The sequence below is a fragment of the Diaporthe batatas genome (genome assembly GCF_019321695.1).
Source record: "Diaporthe batatas strain CRI 302-4 chromosome Unknown Contig00003, whole genome shotgun sequence".
Lineage (NCBI taxonomy): Eukaryota > Fungi > Ascomycota > Sordariomycetes > Diaporthales > Diaporthaceae > Diaporthe > Diaporthe batatas.
The window spans coordinates 644,124-667,373 of NW_025408550.1; the positions used below are offsets into that span (position 1 = coordinate 644,124).

Consider the following 23,250-nt stretch of genomic DNA (forward strand, 5'->3'; position numbering starts at 1 on the left):
GCTAGGCAGACAGCTGCTTCCTTCGCGTCAAATAAGCTGCCTTCTTCGTCTGCGCCGACCAACATATTGATTTAGTACAAGCTGAATGTAACCAACCGGCACCCGCGGCTTGGCCTGCCCTCATGTTGCATCCCTTCTGGTCACCGTTTGGTTGGCAGCTGTGCCTCACGAGCTCGGCCACGGTCCCATTTCACTCACAGCCGCCCAATGCCACTTTGTACCTACAAGACGCGCCTTGCTCGGGCTGCATCGACGCAGTTGAACTTGCTTGATCAGCAAAACTGGCATTGGCGATACCACGCAGTACTACATATGTTTTCGTCTTCTGATTCTGGCGCTATGGGTACTTCGTGCTCTTTACTGGATCATGGATGTCAGTAGCTCAAGGATAAGAAACCGCAACCTGTGATCTTTTTCTCATTCTGGTAAAGAAACGAGGTGCTGGGTTTTGGTGTCCCTGGGTGTTGGTGTCGCTGCCCATCATGTGGGTGTTGGTTCTAAAGTTTCGCACGTCCCATGCCCAGGTTCGCGCCGGACGGCTCTCAAAATTACCTGCCGCCAAATTCTTTTGAGCAATTGCTCTACCCGGGACCAAGTCTATAACGTATCGCTGCGTTATCGGGAAACTTCAATAATCCCCGAAGATTGTCTTGGTCAAGCTCCGAGTTGTACTTACGAAACTTCACCAGAATAGGGGATGATACGACACATTTTTGTGACGGCCTCGATTTGCAAATAAAGACGGCAATATCAATAATCAAATACTACTGCGCATGAATAGTCACTGCTTTTCCGTAACAGCAATCGTCGCAACCATGCGGATCTTGTGAACACCATTCTCGTAGACGTGCCAATCCCCCTTCTGAAACTCTTCAGCCGCTATATCGATGGCCTGGTCCCACGTGTCCTCGTCCGACTGCCTCCAGCCTCCCGCCGGGGTGGCCAGGAAGGTCCAGGCAATCCTTGCCCATCTCTTAGGGTCAGGCATCTCAAGCCAGGCGCTCCTCTCCACGAACTGGGTGTTCTGGTAACCGGCCTGCTTTAGGATGTTCTTGAAATGTTCAGTGTCGTAGTCAACCACGGCGAGAAATGGGGGAATCGGGTCGTCGTCACCCCGCGTCCGCCGATGCGCCTCCTTCAGCGCAGCTTGCCAGGGCTTCTCCTTCCAGACGGCAATGGCGGCCGTACCGCCGGGCTTGACGGTGCGCAGGATGTGCTTGGCGGCACCGACCTCGTCGTCCAGGCCGAGAAGGAGGAAGTCGGTGACGGACAAATCAAAGAAATTGTCGGGGAATGTCAGGTTGTTGGCGTCGACGTTGGACACCTCGACCGGCCAGGTCGGGTTCTGCGACAGCGTGTCGCGCAGCTTGGCCAGGTAGCTGTCGCTCTTGTCGGTCGCGTGGATCTTGATGTCCAGAGGCACGCCCGACTTCATGATCTCACCCGTGACGGAGCCATAGCCGCAGCCGTTGTCGTGGATCACGGACCCCGACTTGATCGGCGGTACAACCTTGAGGAGCTCTTGCGCAATCTCTTCGCTCACGTTGCCCTGGAGCTCCTGCGCGAGCGCTCCGTCGAACTTGACAGCTTGCTTCGGGAAAAATGGAGCAGACATGTTGCGCCGCTGAGTGTGGTTCCAGACGAATGTAAAGGCACGTGTCTGTGGGAGCTTTATCAACCAAAGAATTGCCCAAGACGATGTTGTGGCGTTCAATTACCTTTGTGTAGGATGGCGACAGCGCTCGCAGGACTGTACGGGACATGGCTTATCAAGCAGGACGACGATCTGGCAGACAGGACTAGCCCTCTGCGACCAGAGACATCAAGCCAACAGCTCACTGTGGGGTCACGACGTTCTAAAGTTCAGCTATTGCTGACACATGCCGGACTGGGAAAGGCCTGGCCAGGCCTGGCCAACTCGGGCTCCGGAACGTTGGTTTTCCACATGCTGTGTTGGCCGTTCAGACTGGGGTATAATCAAGTCCTTGTGTTAGCGCATCGATGAATATGCAGTTGGTCGCGTTACTGTCACTTCCGGGGCGGCGCTAATGAGCCGTGGAGTGGTTGTGAAAACTGCCCGGATCCATGATCGGGAACGGTACCATTGATGTTGCCCAAGATAACTCGCCGATATCATGGCTCCAATCAGTCCAGGATCCGCAAGAACGGGTATGAAGTCAGTACTGTCTCAAGATAACATCGTCCAGTAGCGCCATTACTGCCTCGCGCCAAGCGTAAATGGCCTGGTCCCTTTCACATCAAAGCCCTGGAAAAACTGTCCACACGGCCCCGAACAACACTCCCTGAAAGCACACTAGGAGCCCCAATCTCAGATAAATCTTTAAGAGATAAGGGATCTATAGCTATATAATCAGAGGGTATACCCGTATTAAGTAACTCAGAAATCAAATTAGTTAGGTTCCCACCCAAGCAGTTATCATGTAAAATCTAGAGGTTTTCCCATAGAAGTTTATCCTATACTAGTAGAAGATTATCCTACAGGTGCTTGTCTTATAAGAGGCTGGAGGTTATTTCATTTATCTATAGGATCTTAGGTTATCTTATGAGGCTTGGGTGTACCCTCTGTTTTTGCGGGTGTGAATCCCTCATCTCATCTTTAATTACCGGGCGGCTAGGAACAAATGTGTCGGTCATTCAGACTGGAGGATGGATTCGAGCATAGCACAATAGGATACCTTGCATATAAGTGCGTGGATTTACTACTCATTTAGGTGGCTGGAGCCAATACCGGCAAATAGGATGTCCGTATCATGTCGGTATCACTGGCAATGGAACAGCTGCATTCTCACTAGACCCGTAAGAGGAAGATAGCTGGATGAACGGAGCACCACGCGTAACATCTTGGTGCTTTCAAAGTCACCACAGACAGCCCGTATCTCCTGACTTCCAACTTTCTACGCGGGTGATTTCTGACCAATTGCAAAAATGATGCAGTACTAAGCCCCACCCTCCTTGAAGAACTCATCCGCGGCACGCTCCCTGTAGCCTGTCGAGTACAGTAGCTGGTACGCCGATGTTGTTGTCGAAGAAGAGTCATCAGACATCAGTCGTCGTATTTTTATAGGGACAGAATGCACAGTAGTACCTAGGTACTCACTCTTGCACGCACCGGAGACACCCGTGACTGCGTTCAACCATCACCTGGGTACTCCGAGCACCCGACTGGGCGTCTTTACAGTGAGGGCCATGATAGTGTCGACGTGCTCCTCTTTGAAGTTTGTAAAGCCCTGCTCCATAATCCAGCCAGCCATCTGGTTAGCGAATTCCGCCCCGGCTCCGGCGGCTGCCATCCAGGCCCGGAGGCAGGTCCACGCGTCTTGCATCGCGGGGCCGCCGGGCTTGACAAGCTGGCACAAGTAGCTGACAATCTAGCGGGGTGTGGCTCTGTAGGGTCTCATGTTTAGCACATGACTGTCAAGGCCCGTTCTCCTCGGGCGGAGATGGGCTCGTCGGTGGAAGGCTTACTCCTTTACGCCGCCGGGGATCGCGAACCGCTAGTGGACAAGGTCCTATAAGGCATATAGCTCTTCCGGCCACGGCTCACTAATATCATGAATGGACAAGGATATGTGAGGCGGAGACGTTAGCGGGAAGAAACTATCAATAACATCCTAACCTATGAGAGTGTAGGGCTCGGCAAGCAACGGCTGGATTCCGCGTAGGAACAAGCCGTTAGCCGTGGCTGAGTTTAGGATCTGAAGTCCTCGCTGCTTCAGGTCAATTAGAGCCAAGATACGTTTACCTGCCATCATCTGTAAGATGATGGAATCTTGCTCAGTCAGACGAGCAACCTCCTTCTCTGGCTAGGGCTCCGGTAGGAGGTATTGATGCTTCTCCGACATGACTGCAGAAGGCTTCAATGGGTTGAAAGACGAGTTTGGGAGTGTAAGTAGTCCGTTCGGATCAGAGCAGTGGTCAATTTGAACGGCTGAGGATTTGGAGGTTGAAGGACGTATTTACAGATTGTGAATGAAGATCGTTTGAGACGATATACTGCCAGCAAAGCTTCGTCGGACTACTGGCACCCAAGGCTGCATCAAAATAAGTACAGAGCCTCATACCAACGCTCAATGTGAGCAAAGGTACCTGCGATACTCAGATAGATGTGTTTCTGACTGTGACCGTCTGCGACGCGGCTCCCGACGGGGTTGTAAGGTAGGCAGCAGCGACGCTGGCAGCACGGTCGTCGAACAAGACGATGTCGACTGCGGTGGGGACAGAGGCGCGGTCGAGGTTAAGCTGTTCGCTGAGAAGGAGGTGTCGGGCGATGGCAAGTGATGCTGAGGCGGTATTTGCTGCATCGGCCTGTGATTTGTTGGCGCCATGGCGATGCGACGGGGTGATGGATGTGATGCGATGGCGTGCAGAAGGCTGGAGTGGAGTACACTAACAAGCGACCCTTGAGCCGAGCCGCCTGCGAGGGCACAGGGAGTGCTTACACTCGTTTACATTCCAAGGTATTAAAAGTACACTAATAACACATAAATATTACACACCACTAAAACCTCTATACAACTAACATCCCTTTAATATTTTCAACCTTAACCTTACTATTTATATCTCTAACTATAAATTATACCCTTAAATAACTATTAATTAATTATTATAAATAAGTTTTACCTCTAAATATAATATTTTATCTATTAAACTATTATTTAATAATATAACTATTATTAATATATTATTAACCTTCTATACTAATATATTTAATTTAAATTATATATTATTTATTTACTTAAATTAATAACTATATAATATACTTATAAAGCTATAAAACTATATTTATAACCTTAAGTTAATCCTTTAAATTAATTATAACCTATTAACTCTAAGCTTTTATTATATTTAAACCTATTTAAAGCATTAAATTATCTTTAATAATAACTTAATAAAATAAGTCTAAACTACCTCTACTATAATACCTTTAAAAAATTAAAACTATAAATAATAATATATATAATATTATAATAAAATAATATTAAATATTAACTAATTATTATATAATAATATTAAAAATACTATTTAAATTAAAAACTATATATAAATTAAAAATAAATTAAAACTTTAAACTAAATATAAATAATCTTTTATTAAAAATTTAATAAATATTTAAACTAATAAAATAGTTAATAAAAACCCTTTTAATATACTAATTATAAATAGAATTATTACTAAAAATAATATATAAAAGATTTTAACTAAAAATAATTAAAAACTTTTAAATAATAACTTAAACCTCTTTAAAAGTTTAATAAAAATATATATAAATATTAAAATCTTATAATAATACCTATTATATAATATATTTAAATATTAAATAATTAATATATCTAATTAATTAATACTATATATTTGAAAACTACTTTTAACTATAAAATATAATATTTAATATACTTTTAATTAATAACTTAATATATTAAAGTAATAAATTATAAACTACTTTAATATATATAATATTAAAAATATATTTATATTAACTATAATATAATATAAAAAATATTATATATTAATAAATAATTATTAACTTAACTTTAAAAATTATTAATAATAAAAGAAAATATAACCTTTTATTATCTATATATTTAATTTTAACACTCTTTTAATATAAATAGTTCTTAAATAATATTTAAATATAATAATATTATTTTAAATAATTATATATTAATATTTTAATATATTAAAATTTATATATTACTATTATTATTAAAATAAATAAAAATATATTTAATTTAAAGTTCTTTTATAAAATTAATTTTTATTTTATTAATAAAATTAATTTAATATTATTAATAAAATAAACTTTTAAAAGAAAAATAAAATATACTATAATATATATATAACTTTATTAACTTTTAAAGTACTTAATTCCTAATAATTATATTAATAATAAGAAAAATACCTATAAGGTAACTTATTACTTTATTAAAAGGATTAAATTTATTTATATTTAATTAATAGAAAGGTTATAAATTAAATTAATAAAATTAAAAGTATTAAAAGAATATAAAATTATATTATATTTTTAAACTATATATAATTAAATATTATTTTAATATATTATATAATAATATAATAATTTTAAGGATATTATTTAAGCTTTTAATATTTAAAATAGAAAAACTTTATATTAATAATCCTTAAATAAACTAATAAAATATAAATTAATAAAATAAGTAATAATATTATTAATAAAAATATTATTATTAATAATAATAAACTTAATATTAAAATAATACTTTCCTTTCTTTAAACTATTACTAACTATATAAAGAATCCTTTAATATATTAGTTATTACTTTAATTATAATATATATTTAATTAGATATATACTCTCCTATAGCCCTATTAATAACTAATAAATTATTAAGAGTTATACTACCTTTATTAATATATTAAACTATACTTTTATCTTTATTTTTAATAATCCCTAATAAAGTTAATAAATTTAAATTATTAAATAAGTTTCTTATTTATATAGTATATTAAAAGCTTATAATTTTATTAAAAACTATTTTAAAATATCTTTTATAATAAATTAAAGACTTTAACTTATTATTACTTAAAGACTTAACTAACTAATTAAATAAATAATTTAAAAGTATAATATTTAATAATAACCTTAAAAGCTTTATATATTAATATATAAAAACTTTCTTTAAAAGACATTAATTAAGTAATACTTTAATTATATATACTAATACTTAATAAGTTATTAAAAGAAAATAAAGTATTTAAAAATAATTTATAATTATAAATAGTTATTAATTTATATAATTAATTAAGTTTATAATATTTTAACTAATTATAATATTTAATTTATAATTATAAAGTTAATTAAATATATATTAATTAATTATAAAATATTTAAATTATATATTATAACTACTTTATTATTTTTTAATTAAAAGATATTTAATTAAAATAAATATTATATTATTTAAATTAAAAGCTTTTAAATATATAAAATTAAAAGTTATATTATATCTATAATTTTTTTAATAAAGTTATAAGAGTTTAAAGTTAATACTTTTAAATTTAAGTTATAATCTTATTACCTACCTTAAACTACCTATACCTTCCTTCCTTATAAAATTACCTTCCTTTTTATTTTAACTTTATTTAATTAAATAATATTAATAATATAATTATAATTAATTTAAATATAAAACTATATAAAAAGTATTTAATTTAATCATAATTATAATAATAATATTATTTAAATAAGTAAAATCTTAACTATCAATTAATATAACTTTTATTTATAAAGTTACTTTTAATTAAATTATATTTTAATATAAAACTTATTAATATAATGAAAGTTATATTTAAATACCTTATTATTACCTTTATAAAGCTATAACTATTTAATAACTCACTATAAAATTAAATTAAGTCTTAAAACCTTTTAATATAATTAATATTAACTTAAATATAAAATTTATATAATATTATAATTATAAGTTTAATTCTAACTATCTTAAAATACTTTAAAGCTTAGTTTAATTTTTACTAATTTTAATATTTTAATATTTTCTTTTACTTATTTTATATATAAATATTAAATCTTATTATATATAATCTATATTAATTAATAACTCTTTATTATACTAATTAAATAATATAACTTTTTATTAATATAACTATTTTTAATTAAGTTTTAATACTTTAAAGATTATATTAATAATATCTTAAAGTAATTATATTAAAACTATTAAAGGTTAGATATATAGTTTATATAGAGCCTAATTAAAAACCTTTAAAGTAACTATATTAATAATATTTTATATACTTAAAATATATATTATTTAATAACTTAAAATTAAAGTTATTTTATTATATTATTTAATAAATAATTAAACTTTATTATATTAATTTATATTATAATAAAGTTAAGTAACTATATATATATATATATATAATTATATTACTATAATAACTACTATTATAATTAATCTATATAGTTAATAATATCTTTTCTTTACTATTTAATTTAAAAACCTTTATTCTTTTAAAATAGTTTTAAATAGTTTTATATTTAATTTAATTTAATATATATAATTAATAAAAATTACTTAAAGTTATTCTTTAATTTCTAATTATTTTTATAATAAATAGTATAATAATAAATAAATACCTTAAAGTCTTTAAAATACTTTAATTAAATTAAAATTTAATAAATATATAAAAGGTATTTTAATAGAATATTATATTAAATATATAAATTAATTAATTTAATATACTTATAAAAGCTTATATTATTTATAATTAATATTAAATTAAGCCTTAAAAATAATATTGTATATAATAATATTTTAAATTATATATATTTAATAAAGTTAATAAAATTAATATTTCCTTTATATATTAATAAATAAAGAATTCTATTTATTATAAATAATAAAATTATTTAAAACTATATTTTATAATTTTTATTATTATTAAAAGTAAATACTTTAACCTAATACTTGTTAATAATTAATTTATATAATAAGTATTATTTTATTTATTAACTTTAAATTTATTAATATAAATAAATTAATTATAATATTAATCTTATAATTTTAATATTTATTTAACCTATTAAATTATATTATATTATATAACTATTAATATTTTTTAATTTATTTAAATTAATTAAATACTTTATTAATAAAGAATAATAATATTTTAAGTTTAAAAATCTTAATTAATTATTATTATATTTTATTAAAATAGAAATTATTCTTTTAAATAAAGAAGTTAAAAAGAATTATATAATAATAAATATATTAATACTAATAAAATTAATAATATAGAAAGTTAAAAATAAAAATATATAATTATATAAAAGTCTATTAACTAAAAATACTTAAATATATAATATTTCTTACTTATAATATTATTAATATAATATTCTCTCTTTAATTTTTATACTTAATATTTTAAATACTTTATAACCTTTAATATAATATAATTATTAATTAAATTAACTTTAAATATCCCTTAAATAATATAATAATCTATTATTATTAAATTAATTTATAATATAATAATATTATTATTAATTAATCTATAATAATTAAAATATATTAAGTCAATATTTTTAAATTAATTTAATATATTATTATTAAAAAATTAAAGATTATATATTAAAATATTAAAAAGATATTAATTATATAGAGGTTTTAATAGTATATAATATTTATATATTACTAATATACTTTTAATACCTTGAAATGTAAATAAGTGTAGTCAGTATGGCCTGCTTTGAGGAATTGGACTTCAGATACTTAGGTACCTAGGTACCTAGGTAGGTAGGTACACAGGCAGGACCGCCCTGTTTTTCTGCACCAGCAGCCACTTTATAGGACAAGATCAGATTCCGAACTGTGCTTTCCCCAAGGCCTGCGACACTGCAACGACTGGCTTGCAACGAGCTGTGCAAATGCCTTGAGTGCCACATAAGCACCACGAGCAAAGTCGCGCAGACCGCTGTCACGTCCCGCAGGCCAAACAAAACTTGAAGCTCTCATGAACATCGCGCCTTCAGCAACTCCGCGCCGACGTTGAGGGCATTATCACCACCATGGTAAGGGACTGCTTCCCCCTCCCCCAGGGCTGCAATGTATTAACAACTGCTGTGTCGACTAGTCTCAGCGCTTTCTCTTCGACGGCGCTCCCGAGCAACCTGGAGTTCGGAGCGAGCCGTCTCCTGCTGCACAACATGCCCCGCCTCACGATGCTATCCTTCGCGACTCTGTCCAACACATTGAATCGTGGGACATTCCCCGAACTGGTGTCTCGTCATACATCCCTACGGCCCGCAACATGTTTGCGATGCTAGAAGCAATGTGTTCCAGAGCTTGGGAACAGACTCAAACCCCCAGCCGTCGTTTTCACAACAGCGGCCCCGGATTCTTCACTCCTGTTCTCTACCTTTACTACAGTCATGTGGTTTACTTCCACATCCTCCGCGCTCGTGCTTCTGCTCTCGGACCCGCTCTCCCTAGAGCGGAGGAAGAGCTACTTGATCAGTACAAAAACATCGCACCCGCTGAGAGGTGGCCGGTTGCTGCACCACTCATTGGTTTTATTCAAGCCATGGGAGCTAACAAACTAGACGACAGTTACTATTCCGAGCCATCGGTCGTCCCGTCTCTCCCAGATTTTGGCCATCTCCAGGAAAGCAGTGGGCTCGTTGGCTTGGAGAAAATTCCAGGTATGCTTCGCCTTCCGATCATACCTGCGCTCCAGAAGCTGGTCCACAATTTCGGAACCGGCGACGCAGATTTCAAAGATGATGGGGCCATGCACCCTGTCGCTCTCCCACTCAGCGAAAACCACCAGTTCATTGGTATTTCATCCTCTGGCGCTGATAGCCAATCTTTTCTTGCCGTCACCTCCAATTTGTGTTGGCACGCACCCTACGATTATGATGATGTCTATGGATCCATCGACATCAGTGATATACGCCGCCGCGTCTCTCGATGGAACGTTCCCGACGTTCCAAACAACGCAACGCTCAACACCGCTGAGTCGTTTCTCGGGCTTGCTTCCAATCTTGACTGGATGAAGCACCTGCTGAACACCGCGACTTCCATCAATCGGTTCTTTCCCAACTCGACCACTCTGTCCGAGATCCCGCCCTCTACGTCCCTGGGCAGCCTTACCCACGTTGAGTACTTCTGTGCACCGCGTACTCCCCTCACCGCACAAGAGGACACTTGGTACTACGACCGTGCCCACTTCACTCTCAAATTCAAAGGCTTTTTGAAGCAGAAAGACGGACGGCTCGATACAAAACTCGGAGTTGCAACATCAACCAATGCCGAATTCACTGGCTATTTCCCCGAATGCTCTGCCGGTGCCAGTCCCAACCGCAAAGGGGCATTCTTCGAGGACGATGACGAAGCACAAGAGAATCGAGAGGCAACCTTCCTCAGCGAAGGCTTCTCCGAGCTTGACCCTGTCAATCGTTACATCGACCTCATCAGCCGGCCTGAGTACTTTGACTCAACTGGAAGCAGCACCGTGAACTAGCGGCTTTTCACAGGCTTTGGGCCCCTTTGATGATGATAGGTTTTAATATTCTGTATTACAATGAGAATTGGCCAGTCCCAAATCATCCAGACCGAGAGCCAGACTCTTACCTAATCTGTTTTGCACCTAAGACATGATTTCTACCTTTCTATATCCATTCGCATTCTTTTTTCTGTTCGACTTCTCGTAAACGTAGCTTTGTGGTGCCCTGAAGTCGTGCGTACATATCCGGCACTAGGCGTGGACTCCCTAGGCGTGCGTGTCCCAGGTGCCTCTCGCGAGGGACGCTTGCCTTCCCAAGTGCGCCACATAGGTATTCCCAGGCTTGCGTGGCTTCGGAAGCAAGCAGCCCCGTAGCGAGGCGACATCGCGGACGACATCTCATACCCATCGAGGCTTTCGTCGACAACATGCCTGAACGCCACGACGCCTGTACGTCTCAGGCGTTTTACCACGGGTTGTCCTCACTGTTCTGGGTGTGTGGCACCCCACGCCGGCTTCACCGTGGGAATACGTCAAGCTGGTCGTGCCTCGGGATCCCACAACCCTCATATATGTCCTCTGTACAGCCGGCCACGCTCGCCGACAAAGACGTCGGAGCGCTCTACGCCGCACCGGTTGACGCTGCTGCAATGTGTTTGGACCTCGTCTGATGTGATAAGCGGTGCCATCCATGCGCTCTTGCGCTGTGGTTTGTGCTGGTGGACCCCGCGGATGGACTTGTTCCGATTCACCCTTTGGGGCTTCACGCTCTCGTTCTGGCCCACGGGCTAGATGTGCTCATGGGCGTGGCGGTGGATGTGCTCGCCCTGAACGGTTCGTGCTGCTGTCTTTGTGTGCTGGGTTTTGCTGACTTCTTCTTGGCTGTGGTGCAGGCCAGGAGTGTCTGCCTCCTCCTGGAACCGCTTCTTTGCGTGGTTCCCACGCGCATGGCTGATCTCGCGCTTCGCCGGTGCCTCTTGTACGTGGTTGTGCTTCTCGGGCAGGGTTTCCCGTGATTTACCAGCGGGGATTTGTTGCGATGGAAGATCATGAATCGTGTTTGACTAGTTGGTAGCCTTTTCAACTTCTTGAGGGCTACATTTATTCACGCTCGACGCCTGGCTTGGGAGACTTTGCCCAGATCTAACAACGTGTCGCCGCCAAAAAGCATGTATTGGTATCTCGCGCTCGACGTTCCCAGCGATGTGGTTCTGTACTGCGGACTTTGATTCCTCCATTGCGCGTGTAATGGTGTTGAGGATCAAGTCAGCCTCAAAAGTCAATCGAATATTTGGATGAGTTTCCCATTGTGGGGAATGAAGTGAGCGGATATCACACTGCTGTCTCCAGTCTTCCTTATCAAATTCCTAACTAGTTTCGGTATACGTCCGAGGACATGCATGGCGCCTTCATACGGTAGTAAGCGCTCAAGACCCAACGCTTGAAAAAGTCACAGTGTGGATAACTATAGTTACAATACGATAGGAGATGGGAGGTTTCAAAGAGGGCGAGTGAGTAAGAGTTCTCACATTTGCATGTCAGCACTTGGGCAAAAAGCATCCAAGCACAAAGCCCAAAACCACCCAATACAAATCCTAAATTTGAGCCATGGAACGAGCTAGACTGTTAGCGGTCAATGCAATTACAGTAGCGCGGGCATTCCCCGTCTCCCGTACACAGCGGAGCCCATGTCCCAAGTTGACAGTTAGGGGCTGTTCTTAGAAGTGCTTAGAAAGACATCATAATAGGTTAGCCGGCCCGAAGCAGATAGGACAGAGAGATTATAATTAGCCAGTATTTAGCTGACATCCAGGTACCTAGGTTTTCTTGCCGTCCCTCTCTTCAATCATAGAATAAAGAAACATGACGTCACCCTAAATATTTAAAGTGAAGAAATACTCCAAAAAAAACGCTCAACTAAATTTAGAAAGAATGTAAAGAAATTCTGCCTACTGAAAAGAACTACCACTTCATTCTACCTCGGGTAGATAGCATGCCAAAGCCTGATTACCTAGAAGGAAGCTGCTTACGGTTGGCGACTAGCTTACGGTTGGCCCAGATCTCCTCGGCTCATAATTGGCTATCCCTACTGCCGTCTACCAACCGTTTTTCCGGGGCCATGGGATCCGCTATGATATTTAACACGCGCTGCGCCCGCTGTCGCACCGATGAAACTAAACACGCCACATCTTCATCGTTCTACAGCTGCGAGGCAATGATTCTCCAACCCTCTCGATGCAAAGAATTAGCGAGCTTACTACTCTTTGTCAACATCTCTAGATTACCCAGTTATCTGCACACTTCACTCTGTTTAGTCAATCATCTGCCGATCTGACTTCCGAGACTGCGAACAAAGGCGTTGGCATTACCGCTCATGATGTCTGTCCCTTTTGGCACCCTCTGGACCCAGTGGTTCCCGCCCAGTGGTCCGCTCAGCGAGAGCAACCTGCCGAGCCAGAAGGGGAAAGTGTTCATCGTGACTGGGGGCTCATCTGGTCTGGGCTATGTTCTGTCACGCATCCTCTACGGAGCTGGAGCCAAAGTTTACATACTTACGCGGTCAAAAGAGCGCGCCGATGAAGCCATTGCCAAGATCAAATCGTGCTACGATGGAAGAGACGATTGCTCACAATTGGGGAGTCTGGAATTCATCCAGATGGACCTCATGGATCTCGAATCGGTAAAGGGCGCCGCGCTCGAGTTTCTTGACCGGGAGGGTCCGGATGGTAGGCTCGACGTCCTCTTCAACAACGCGGGCACCGGAGCACGAAAGAACGCCCCGAAAAGTGCCCAAGGCCACGAGTACCATATGACAACGAATACACTCGGTAGCTTCGTCCTGACCCAACACCTGCTCCCGATCCTCTCCCGCACGGCAAGCTCCTCTCCTGCAGGTACCGTGCGGGTAATATGGGCAGCCTCGATCCTCGTGGAAATGAACGCACCCCCGTCTGGCGTCAGCAAGGAATGGATGCAAGACCAGACTGCCATGACCGACTACATAGAGCTCTACAGCCAGACCAAGGCCGGCGTCTGGTTCCTCGCATCGGAGTTTGCGCGCCGCCAGAGTCAGAGCGGCGTGCTGTTTATTGCGGGCAACCCGGGAACATACAACACCGGCATGTGGCAATACACTCCGGCCTTAGTGTACTGGTTGTTCAGGTTTCTCATGAGAGATGAGTCTCAGCATGGTGCTGATACGTACTTGTGGATGGGCTTCTCCGATTCCGTGACCATTGATGACGCAGTTGCGGGTCGCTACGCTATTTGTGACGGGAGATGGCACCCTGGCCAGAGGAGCGACCTGCTTCTTGCCTTGCGCAGTGAAGCTGAAGGTGGATCGGGGAGGGCGGGGGAGTTTTTCGAGTGGTGTGAAAACGCGACGAAAGCCTTTTTGCCGTGAGCAGGAAAAGTCGGGTGAGCTTTGGGAGAGAGGGGCGGAGAATGCGTTATACTATAACTATTGTTCTATTCACGTTAGATAAGCGCAAGTCGTTGATCTAGATTCTCAGTAAATACGGGCTTGCCTGTAATGCTTGCTACGTCTATGATCCCGGGTGTTGTGCCCGTGACAAAATGGCCAAAGGGAAATTCCAAGGTTTGAGACTCGAAACTCCACGCTCGTGAGGCGCCCCTATGCCTCCTTAAGGGCTACCTCGAATGACCCTCTCTGGAACTCTTCGTGGAGACCCATAATCCTCGGATGCATCGGCGGCAGCATCTGGCAGAATGCCGTGCCACAGATGCCGGCCTCGTGGTCCATAAACCACATCATGCATGGCACACCTCCCCAAAACGTGGCACCCTTCTTGAAACGACCTTCTTGGTCATCCAGCACCACCATACCCGCGAAAGACCACGACTTGCGGATAGACCTAGGAATGCCCATCCCAATGAACTGCTCGTGAATCGGTGACGAGACCAGGTACTTGTTGAATGCCTCCTCCAGTACACTGTCGAGCTGGGGCTTAAAGAGTTCATTGTAGGATTCCTCCGTCAGAAGTCGATTATCCCGACGGAACACCGCCGAAAGGAAGGTATAGTAGGCTTGGGCGGTGCCAAATCCACCACCTCCTCCAAGACATTCTTTTCCACCAAAGCGGATATCAAAATCCAGCGCATCCGCGGCGGGAGGCTCCCCGGCTTCATTTAGGGTGCTTAGAGTAGCCATCCGGCTCCTCATCTCGGGCTTGTCCTCGGGCCAAAAGGAGAAATCATTTTCAGTTCCCAGGGGTGTGCACTATTGAATGGAAAATCAGCTCTCTTGCGAATGAGGATCAACCCAGAACAGCGGAACTTACGATGTGCTTGCGCATGAAGTCGTCCAGGGTCATGCCACTGGCTATCTCAACCAGCCTTCCCGCCCAATCGGAACCTGCGCCGTACGCAAAGTTGGTCCCTGGCTTGAACACAAGTGGGATGGCCGATTTATCAGTGAGGAGAGGACCTGACCAGGGCGTCTGGTTGAGAGACGCACGCCACTTTCCAAGGAGTGGGCTCATCCAGTCATATTCGTGGCCGGATGTATGGCAAAGCAGCATGCGGAGGGTGACCGGGGTCGAGTCGGGCTCGAAGCTTCCCTTATTTTTCTCGTCGTCGAAGCCTGTGATTATGCCCCATCTGCCCATCTCTGGCAGAAGGGGCTTGACGTTCTTGTCCAGCTCCAGCGTGCCTTGCTCGACGCACTTCATGACGGCCACGGCGGTCATGAGCTTTGTCATAGAGGCCATGGCACAAACGGTCGTTTCGGTGAAAGCTTCATCCCGCCCTTCCTTGAGACTAGCCTTCCCGAATGACTTCTGGAATAAAATATCGCCTTGAAAAGTCCAGATGTCAGTATATAAGAGTTGAAGCCAATGCAGGGTTCTGGGAGGTCTTACCGCCCTTTGTTCCGGAAATGACTGTCACCCCAGGAAGCAGCTTTGAAGCCACGGCATCCTCATAAGTCTTACTAATTCTGTCGGCCATGGTCTCTTCGTCCGGGAGCCACACGTTGTGCTGAGAGAAATCACGATGTCGAAGCAAAATTGCTGTTGAGAGTAGAACTTGAGACCGATGGGTTTGCGGGGTCGAGAGAGATGAGGACTTAAAACTAGACGTTGGTTCAGCTCGAAGGATCGTTCGCAAGGAGCCAACGCCCTAGCATTGCTGACCTGTTCGGCCAGCCAACGTAAGATCACTGCGCCTCATTGGTAAGCAGACTAGACTACGGTGCGCGATACTGTTCGCAGAGATTCCCCATATATCTGACATGTCACGACTGTGCCTAGGGACATCCTTCCTAAAAAGCGCATCGAGTGGCATATGAAGAGGCCCACACTGCTAGTTCATATGCTGGTGCACTTAAGCCGAGTAATGAACCAAACATGAGAAGCGGCCAGCACGATTGCCTGACAGTTTCGGGCCGCTAGGGACCTGCTTTCTCAGGGCGGGCCAAGTGATGAGACTTCAGGGGTGAGCAATAAGGCCTCACCTATCACTTATTTGCCAATTCGATGCACCACTTGCAGGCCCCCGGGCCCGCGGTGGATGAAAGTGGAGTTGACCTGTCAAAGGAGGGAGCCAGCCAGTTGACCTGTCCTTTGCCGCCACCAAGATGCACGCACAAGCCAAAATGGCCAACGAAACAAGCCCCCAGTGCAACGCAAGTAGCTGCTCTATGTTGCACATATCAACGCCTCTAGCCAAGCTTGATCTCATCCCAAACTGAACCGCTGAAGGCAGCCTTGAAGACCTTTCCCAGTGCAACACGCTCCCATAATGCCCTCTCCTTGTTTCGTTCTAGCAACAAAACAAAGTACAGATCCCACTCGGAGTCCTCTCGTTCCTTGGGGATATAGTAGTTCCATACCGGACATTCCCCCATGGTAAAGCTCTTGGCCTCAGACAGTGCAACAAAGAAAAGCGACCTGTCCAGGCAGGTCTCAGCATATGACCGTGGCAGCTTGATGACCCCACACCAGTCGCCAGATCTGTCACGTATGTCACACTGACAGAGATCCCCAGCTTCGGGCGCGGAGCCCCCATGACTGTCCTGGATGCTGATGTAGAGCTTGTGCCGGAACGTCCAGAACTGCAACACGGGCATGGCCTCTGCACCCAAGAGATCTGAATCGATGCTGAATGGCCCGCGGTTGACCCCAAACGGGTTCTCGGGCAGGATGCTTGTGAAATCGGTCCCGGCTTGGGCCCCTGGCCTGATGGGCCGGCCGTAAACATCGAATTTCGGCGTGTCGTACGGGTGGGGGATATGGGGAGATGTCGCGGAGGTCTTCCGCGTCTCAGCAGTCTGAGACGCCTTGAGAGGCGTATTTATATTAGTGAGATGCTCCGTAACATCTACATGATTGCCTCGCATCTCTCCTGGTTTTCGACTTGATCGGTTGCCGCTCGACGGGTTTGGGGACGTTGTTGCTTTCGTTCCTGACGGGATAGAAGTAGACCCGTCATGCGGGCTTTTCCTTCTGGTCGGTGGGATGTAATGACTCCCGAGGGTGGTCCCTTCTTCTTGTGTTTTTCCATCGGTGTCATGGTCATAGTAGCTGGGTACAACAGTCTCTAGGTAGGCGCTGTTTGAACGACGGAGCCAGACCTCACTTGGCGGCGGCGGTGTTTCGTAGCTCGCGGACCTTGTCTGCTCACGGTGGGACGACTCTTTCGCCGTCTCCGAGCTACTCTGATCGGAACTATCGCTGGAATCAGACCTGGGCCTAGGACGCTTTTTGGACGCCCTGGCAGACCCCCGGGCACCATGAGAGCGGGCCGGATTCCCCTCTGTCGTGGCTACTGCCTGTGACTGCGGGGTCGCACTTGGTGGTGGTGTAATGCTCATTGACCGGGACATCGTCCTTCCATCGTGCCCTGAGTAGCCTCGCCAGCGTTCGTCTGTGCTTATGTCCTGTATGAGTGAATCTCTGTCCCAGAGAGGTCTCAAATTCCCTTCTTGGTCTCGAACGTACCAAAGGATCCACGTCCTGTATCTGAGCCACACTTGCACATCAGGAAAACACCCCTCGAGCATACCAACCTCGTACTCACACTTGCCATGCATCCAGCCGCACCAAGACCAGCTAGGGAATTCTTTGGCCCCGAAGATGGAATTGTTGTGTAGGCACTCATTGCAACTGAAATGATCTTGCCAGCTTGGGGTAGTGCTTAGATCATTGTCGCTATTCTCATTCCTCAGTTTTCTTCGGCAGAGTGTAGATACCGGTGTCCAGAGCAGAGCCAGATCGAAGTGGGATCTGGGAACTCCGTATAGGAGTGGGGCTTTGAGGTATTGCTCGAGAAGCCATGAGCTCCCCTGGAAGGCCGTTAATATGTCCCTTGGCCTTGTCAATTGTCTTCCGGTGTACAGTCCAACGGATTTCATGTAAAACCAGAAAGCCCTTTTCTTCAATTCGCCAAGTGTCCGCAGCGGAGAATTGGTGCAGTCCAGTGACCATCCGCGATCACTCGAGTCAGAGTATCTGTCCTGTGACATGACGGTGGATCGACATTGGAAATATACCTGGTCTTCGGCAAAGATTAAGCACCGTCGTGACAACAGTCGTTCTTGAAATGTCCAGCCGCGTTTGTCCCATGAGGAGCACTGTATCACATGTTCCGGAGATCTTGAAACCAGCACACGGATCTCCGGTGAATAATCAATGACTAAGGACTGGTGTTTCTTGTCCTCCTCGATCTGCTCTCCCTCAACCAATCCCCATACACCAGAACGAGGCGAGCCTATGGTTTGGTCTGGTGTGGAGATATTTCCGTTGCTTTTTTCGTGAAAAGAATCCTGGACCATTTTTAAAAGATTTCCAGAAGTCGGTTGCATTGATGAGCGAAGACTTTCTGCGCGATCATAGCTCCTGGCCTCGGAAAGAATCGGGCTTACAGCACGGAGTCCCGTCCTGGCATCGCCATCTGCAGCACATATGGTAAAGAAGGCGTTACCATATACGAGATGCATGGCCTTGGCATTGAGCTCCCATGAGCTTGTGCTATCCTGGACGATGCACAAAGAGTCCACCCAGAGGTAGCGCTGCCCAAGGGCCCTGACCAGGAGCACAGCGTCCTGGGCGAGTTGAATTGTCAGCATACATGTTTAAAAGGGAGTCCTGGGGCAACGAATACCTGTATAGTCTTTGGCAGGAACCGCCAGTCCTCTCCCAGACCCCGTTCCTGTATGCGCTTCATCACATTACGTCTTGTGGTCATGTATCGTACGTGAGGGCCTGCTGTATCTCCCCATACGTAGCTCAGGGCCACATACTTCTCAGGGCGCCCGTCTTGAGCAGTGGGCAGCGGCTTGAGCTGTATGTCAACGACGTCGATGACCCCGAAGTACGTAGCCACGACGAGTCTCTCGAACTCGGCTCTTGTGCCGAGCTCATCAGAGCAACTTTGGTCGTGCTTTTCGGTACAAGTCTCTAGCCATCCTCTCATAATATCGAGCTTTTGCTGGAAAGGCACCGCTTCTCTGCCAAGGAATGCGTGATCATCCTGGGGGTCATTCTGGGAACCCACGAGTACGAGGCAGACTGACTCCGTCCTGCCATCGGTGTCCCTCCACGAGATCCGGATTCTTCGTGTTCGATTGACAAGCCTGTAATCCCCACCAACACAGCGACCATCCAACTCCCATAAAAGTCCTAAGGGTCCCGTTGTTGGGGCTTTGTTGCCACTGTACCGATTTACAGCTCGCCAAATGACATTGCAGAGGACGCAATCACCCCGCTGCTGCGAAATGATATCCAAACTCGAGAAGATACATTCCCCGTTCCCTGACGTTAACTGTGTCTCTGCGCGTAACGTACGAAGCGAGTCACCATGCAAAGCCTGCGCTGTATAGTGGCGGGACGCGGGTTGTCTCGACTCGAGGATAAACTTGTCCCGGTGGAGATTCAGGCCTCGGCATATTGAGCACAGCTAATCATTAGCCACATAAGTGAGTAACAGGACGTTGAATCAAGTGAATAGAGGACGAGCAGGGCAGTTGAGTGAATACGTACGCCCGCAGCTGCCTCACGACTCGCATCACCGTGGGGTTGATCTGTAGGATCCATGCTATTTGAAATACACCTTTTAACTTCGGCAAGTAAACAATAGGGTAACCTTGAGACCGCCGCTGTTCAAACAGTCGACTTTTGCGACGGATAAGCTCCAAATCATGGAACGATTGGCATACTAGTAGAGAGGATGGGCCAAGAAGCGGAGGTCCTAGGTGAGTGGACAAAATTGCTGGGTGAGTTGACGTTGTCTCGCCAATGAGGGGTGCTTTGGGGGCCACACTAACTATCGTGCCTTAGGGACGTTCCGACGAACCCCAGACCGCCTAACCGCACATGCATCTATGGTCGGGCGCTAAAATCCAAGGATCCAAGAAACAAGCGCCCAGCGCGACTGGCTGAGAATTTCGGGCCGCTCATTTTCTTCAGGATGCATGAAAGTGGAGCTGGCATGACCTTTACCGCCAGGGGATGCTGGGGAAACCAACAGAATCCCGGAGCGGTGCAGACTTATCCATCAGGTGTTGGTTATGCACTGCGACCCTGCAAAACGGAGTGCCAGTGCGGCATGTCTCTGTCTAGCAGAACGCAGATTAAGGAATTTCGACACAACATCGACTAAAATTGAGGAGTAACTGAAGAAGAGCCCTTGCCAATTATCCGGTTTATCATGGCCGAGCTCTCATGACCGGATTTTAGCAAGAGGTCGATCGCTGCGTGCATGGCGGTTGCCTTTTATCAAGGGGATAGACTCGGATAGGTGAGCCGAGTGAGTGGGATGCTGGTCGTTCAAAGTGGACGAACTGTTGGTCCCACAACAATGCAACCGTCGCTGCAATGCAGTTACATCGAGGGATATGTGGAAACACGAACAAGCAAATTACCGGGATCGTTTCATTCGGTCTACCATACTTAGTACCCCATCGCGGTCGTAACCAAAGATCGATCCTGGCTACTCATTCTCATCGAGACAACACGCCCGCGAGACCTATTCGGTTTGAAGGTTTGATGTAATTACTAGTATTCTTCGTGGCTCGATCCTCTGTAGGGACAGCCGTCAACACGACCCTTGGGAACCCAAGTCAGACGGTCTTCCCGCCGAAATAGTCCTCGATCATGGTGGGTGAGTCCACGGGTCCAGTCATCATTGGGGTGTCGGCCACCTTTGAGACCATTGCTATTGTCGCTGTGGCCATGCGCTTCTGGTCACAGGGGTCCCTAAAGCGGAACATCTCTGCCCATGACATATGGATCGTGGTCGGTTTTGTATAGTTCACCCTGGCCCGGAGTGGTCTCGCTAGTCTGCTAATTGCTCCTATAGACGTGTACCACCGCGATCTCGATAATATGCATCCTCAACGTTGTCTTGGGCGGTCTCGGGCAACATGCCAAGGATCTCTACGTCACACCATGGAAGATTGTGATATTTCAGAAGGTAGATATTTATTTTAAAAACCCTCCGTATAGTTGTTATAAGAAGCACTAAATTGCTGACATCCGGTGCAGCTTCAAATCTCTCTTCAGACGTGCTGGGCCTGTGGCATGGCAAGCATCAGAACATCCATCGTTCTCCTATATATTCATCTGTTTTCTACAGACAACAGGTTCTGCATTGCCTGCTACACCATCCTCGCAATCAATGGCCTTTGGTTCATCGCCGACATGTGCGTGGTCTGGCTGATCTGCCTGCCAGCTAAGAGCTACTGGGAGTCGTCGATTCAGCCCCATTGTGGAAACATTTCAGCGGCATATCTTGCAATACATGTCAGCAATTTGTTTGTTGATGTTCTCGTCGCTGCCCTGCCTGCGCAAGTATTGTGGCACTTGCAGATGCCAGTGACAAGGAAACTTGGAATCATGGCGATGTTCGCCCTTGTTGCACTGTAAGACTCCAGCTTCCAAACCGGCCGTCAAACATCCCTTAAGATATCAATTGACGTTAGCCGTAGGATTTGCTCCATTGCGATAGCTCGAATCGCGACGTGGAAAATTGCCTTGGGTCTTACTAGTGACGACTTCACATACACCGGCACGACTCTATACCTCTTCAGCGCCATCGACGTATCCGTGTTGTGTGCCCTCGCATGCATGCCTCTGCTGAAACCAGTAGGCGAGAAGCTTGCTTCATCGTCAGCGGTTGCTTGGACAAGGACTTTGTTCCAAAGTCTTCAGTCACGTGCAATGAAGGTCTCAAAAGGAAATCAGGACTGGGCGAAATCACGCAGTGGTGGAGAACCGTACCGTGGACCCCCGGAAGCCGATGGTATCTCAAGGTCATCTGGAAGTTTGACAAGCCGCGAACTAGGCTTGTCCACGAATCATCGGGTGGAGCAGGACACATATCTGAGCAACGACTCCCTTGAAATGGAGCCGTGAAGAGTGCAGCTTAGAATGGAACCCAATTCACCTGGGCACTGAACCTCCTAGAATTATCCCGAACGTGGAATGCAGACGAGGGCTGCGATCACCAAAGACATTCCCCAAGCCTCGCTGTTGTGCCGGGCTCGCGGAGGGTAGGACGACCACACCACCTACGGTGGGGCCAACTCCCACGGCAGTCGATGCTGCTGTGCTCGAGTCCGACGGTGCTGGTTTTGCTAATCCGTCGGCAGCAGAAGCCGATGGTGTGGTACAAGCAGTAGTTGGACGGCTGGACTAAGTCAACTGATGGGCCCACGCACACCCCCACCTACGCACAGCCATTTCCCACCAAAAAGGCTAAAAAGTCATATTTTTAAATCTTTATTTATTAATTCTATATAAATCTATATAAGAAAAAGTTTTAAATATAGATTTTAATTTATAAATAATTTAAATTAAAAATATTTTATAAATTCTTAATATATTATTTTATTAATAGATTAATAGAAATAAAGTAAAAAGTAAATTTAATAAGAAATTTAAATATTTTTAAAAGATAAATTAAAACTTTTTAAAAATATTTAAAGAATATCTTTTATTAAAAGAAGTTTAATTAAATAATTAAAAATCTTTATTTAAAAAAGTTTTATTAATAAATATTTTATAGAATTAATGATTAAAGATTTTAAATAAGTGGGAAATTAAAGTGGAGAAATTCTAGCTTTTTTTCTTTTATCTTTAATAATTAATTCTAAATAATAGTTATTATTAAATTTTCCTTCTTTTTTAATAAATATATATATAAAATATATTTTTATTATAAAACTTAAAAATTATACTTATAAAATAATTTAAAAACTAAGATTTTATA

At 43.0% G+C, this 23,250-nt stretch overlaps 6 protein-coding genes across 6 annotated transcripts; 3 read left to right on the forward strand and 3 right to left on the reverse strand.

Moving 5' to 3' along the window:
- Window positions 1-781: 781 nt before the first annotated feature.
- Window positions 782-1,763, reverse strand: KVR01_003001 (uncharacterized protein; the record flags this gene model as incomplete). Its single annotated transcript, XM_044785906.1, has 2 exons — window positions 782-1,660; window positions 1,719-1,763. The coding sequence occupies 2 exons, from the start codon at window positions 1,761-1,763 to the stop codon at window positions 782-784; spliced, it is 924 nt and encodes a 307-aa protein (XP_044648016.1).
- Window positions 1,764-9,586: 7,823 nt separating this feature from the next.
- Window positions 9,587-11,040, forward strand: KVR01_002400 (uncharacterized protein; the record flags this gene model as incomplete). The annotated part of the gene is made up of 2 exons (XM_044790355.1): window positions 9,587-9,589; window positions 9,652-11,040. The coding sequence occupies 2 exons, from the start codon at window positions 9,587-9,589 to the stop codon at window positions 11,038-11,040; spliced, it is 1,392 nt and encodes a 463-aa protein (XP_044647415.1).
- A 2,171-nt stretch (window positions 11,041-13,211) lies between these two features.
- On the reverse strand, window positions 13,212-16,073 carry KVR01_002753 (uncharacterized protein). The gene is made up of 3 exons (XM_044783814.1): window positions 15,903-16,073; window positions 15,324-15,838; window positions 13,212-15,262 (listed from the first exon to the last, which is right to left on the reverse strand). Exons 1-3 carry the CDS (start codon window positions 15,988-15,990, stop codon window positions 14,657-14,659), a joined length of 1,209 nt encoding a protein of 402 aa, XP_044647768.1. The 5' UTR covers window positions 15,991-16,073; the 3' UTR covers window positions 13,212-14,656.
- KVR01_002818 (uncharacterized protein) lies at window positions 13,400-14,425 on the forward strand (the record flags this gene model as incomplete). Its single annotated transcript, XM_044790955.1, has 1 exon — window positions 13,400-14,425. The coding sequence occupies one exon, from the start codon at window positions 13,400-13,402 to the stop codon at window positions 14,423-14,425; it is 1,026 nt and encodes a 341-aa protein (XP_044647833.1).
- Window positions 16,074-16,702: 629 nt separating the features above from the next.
- KVR01_002788 (uncharacterized protein) lies at window positions 16,703-20,233 on the reverse strand (the record flags this gene model as incomplete). The annotated part of the gene is made up of 5 exons (XM_044781671.1): window positions 20,022-20,233; window positions 19,144-19,938; window positions 18,905-19,084; window positions 17,982-18,002; window positions 16,703-17,320 (listed from the first exon to the last, which is right to left on the reverse strand). Exons 1-5 carry the CDS (start codon window positions 20,073-20,075, stop codon window positions 16,703-16,705), a joined length of 1,668 nt encoding a protein of 555 aa, XP_044647803.1. The 5' UTR covers window positions 20,076-20,233.
- A 1,327-nt stretch (window positions 20,234-21,560) lies between these two features.
- On the forward strand, window positions 21,561-22,394 carry KVR01_002926 (uncharacterized protein; the record flags this gene model as incomplete). Its single annotated transcript, XM_044794660.1, has 2 exons — window positions 21,561-21,901; window positions 21,968-22,394. 2 exons carry the CDS (start codon window positions 21,561-21,563, stop codon window positions 22,392-22,394), a joined length of 768 nt encoding a protein of 255 aa, XP_044647941.1.
- Window positions 22,395-23,250: the final 856 nt, after the last annotated feature.

Coding starts and splice junctions, on each gene's coding strand:
- KVR01_002753 (XM_044783814.1), bottom strand. CDS start 15,990: ATGGCCGACAGAATTAGTAAGACTTATGAGGATGCCGTGGCTTCAAAG. Junction 15,839..15,902: donor CATTTCCGGAACAAAGGGCG/GTAAGACCTCCC, acceptor GGACTTTTCAAG/GCGATATTTTATTCCAGAAG. Junction 15,263..15,323: donor ACTTCATGCGCAAGCACATC/GTAAGTTCCGCT, acceptor TCCATTCAATAG/TGCACACCCCTGGGAACTGA.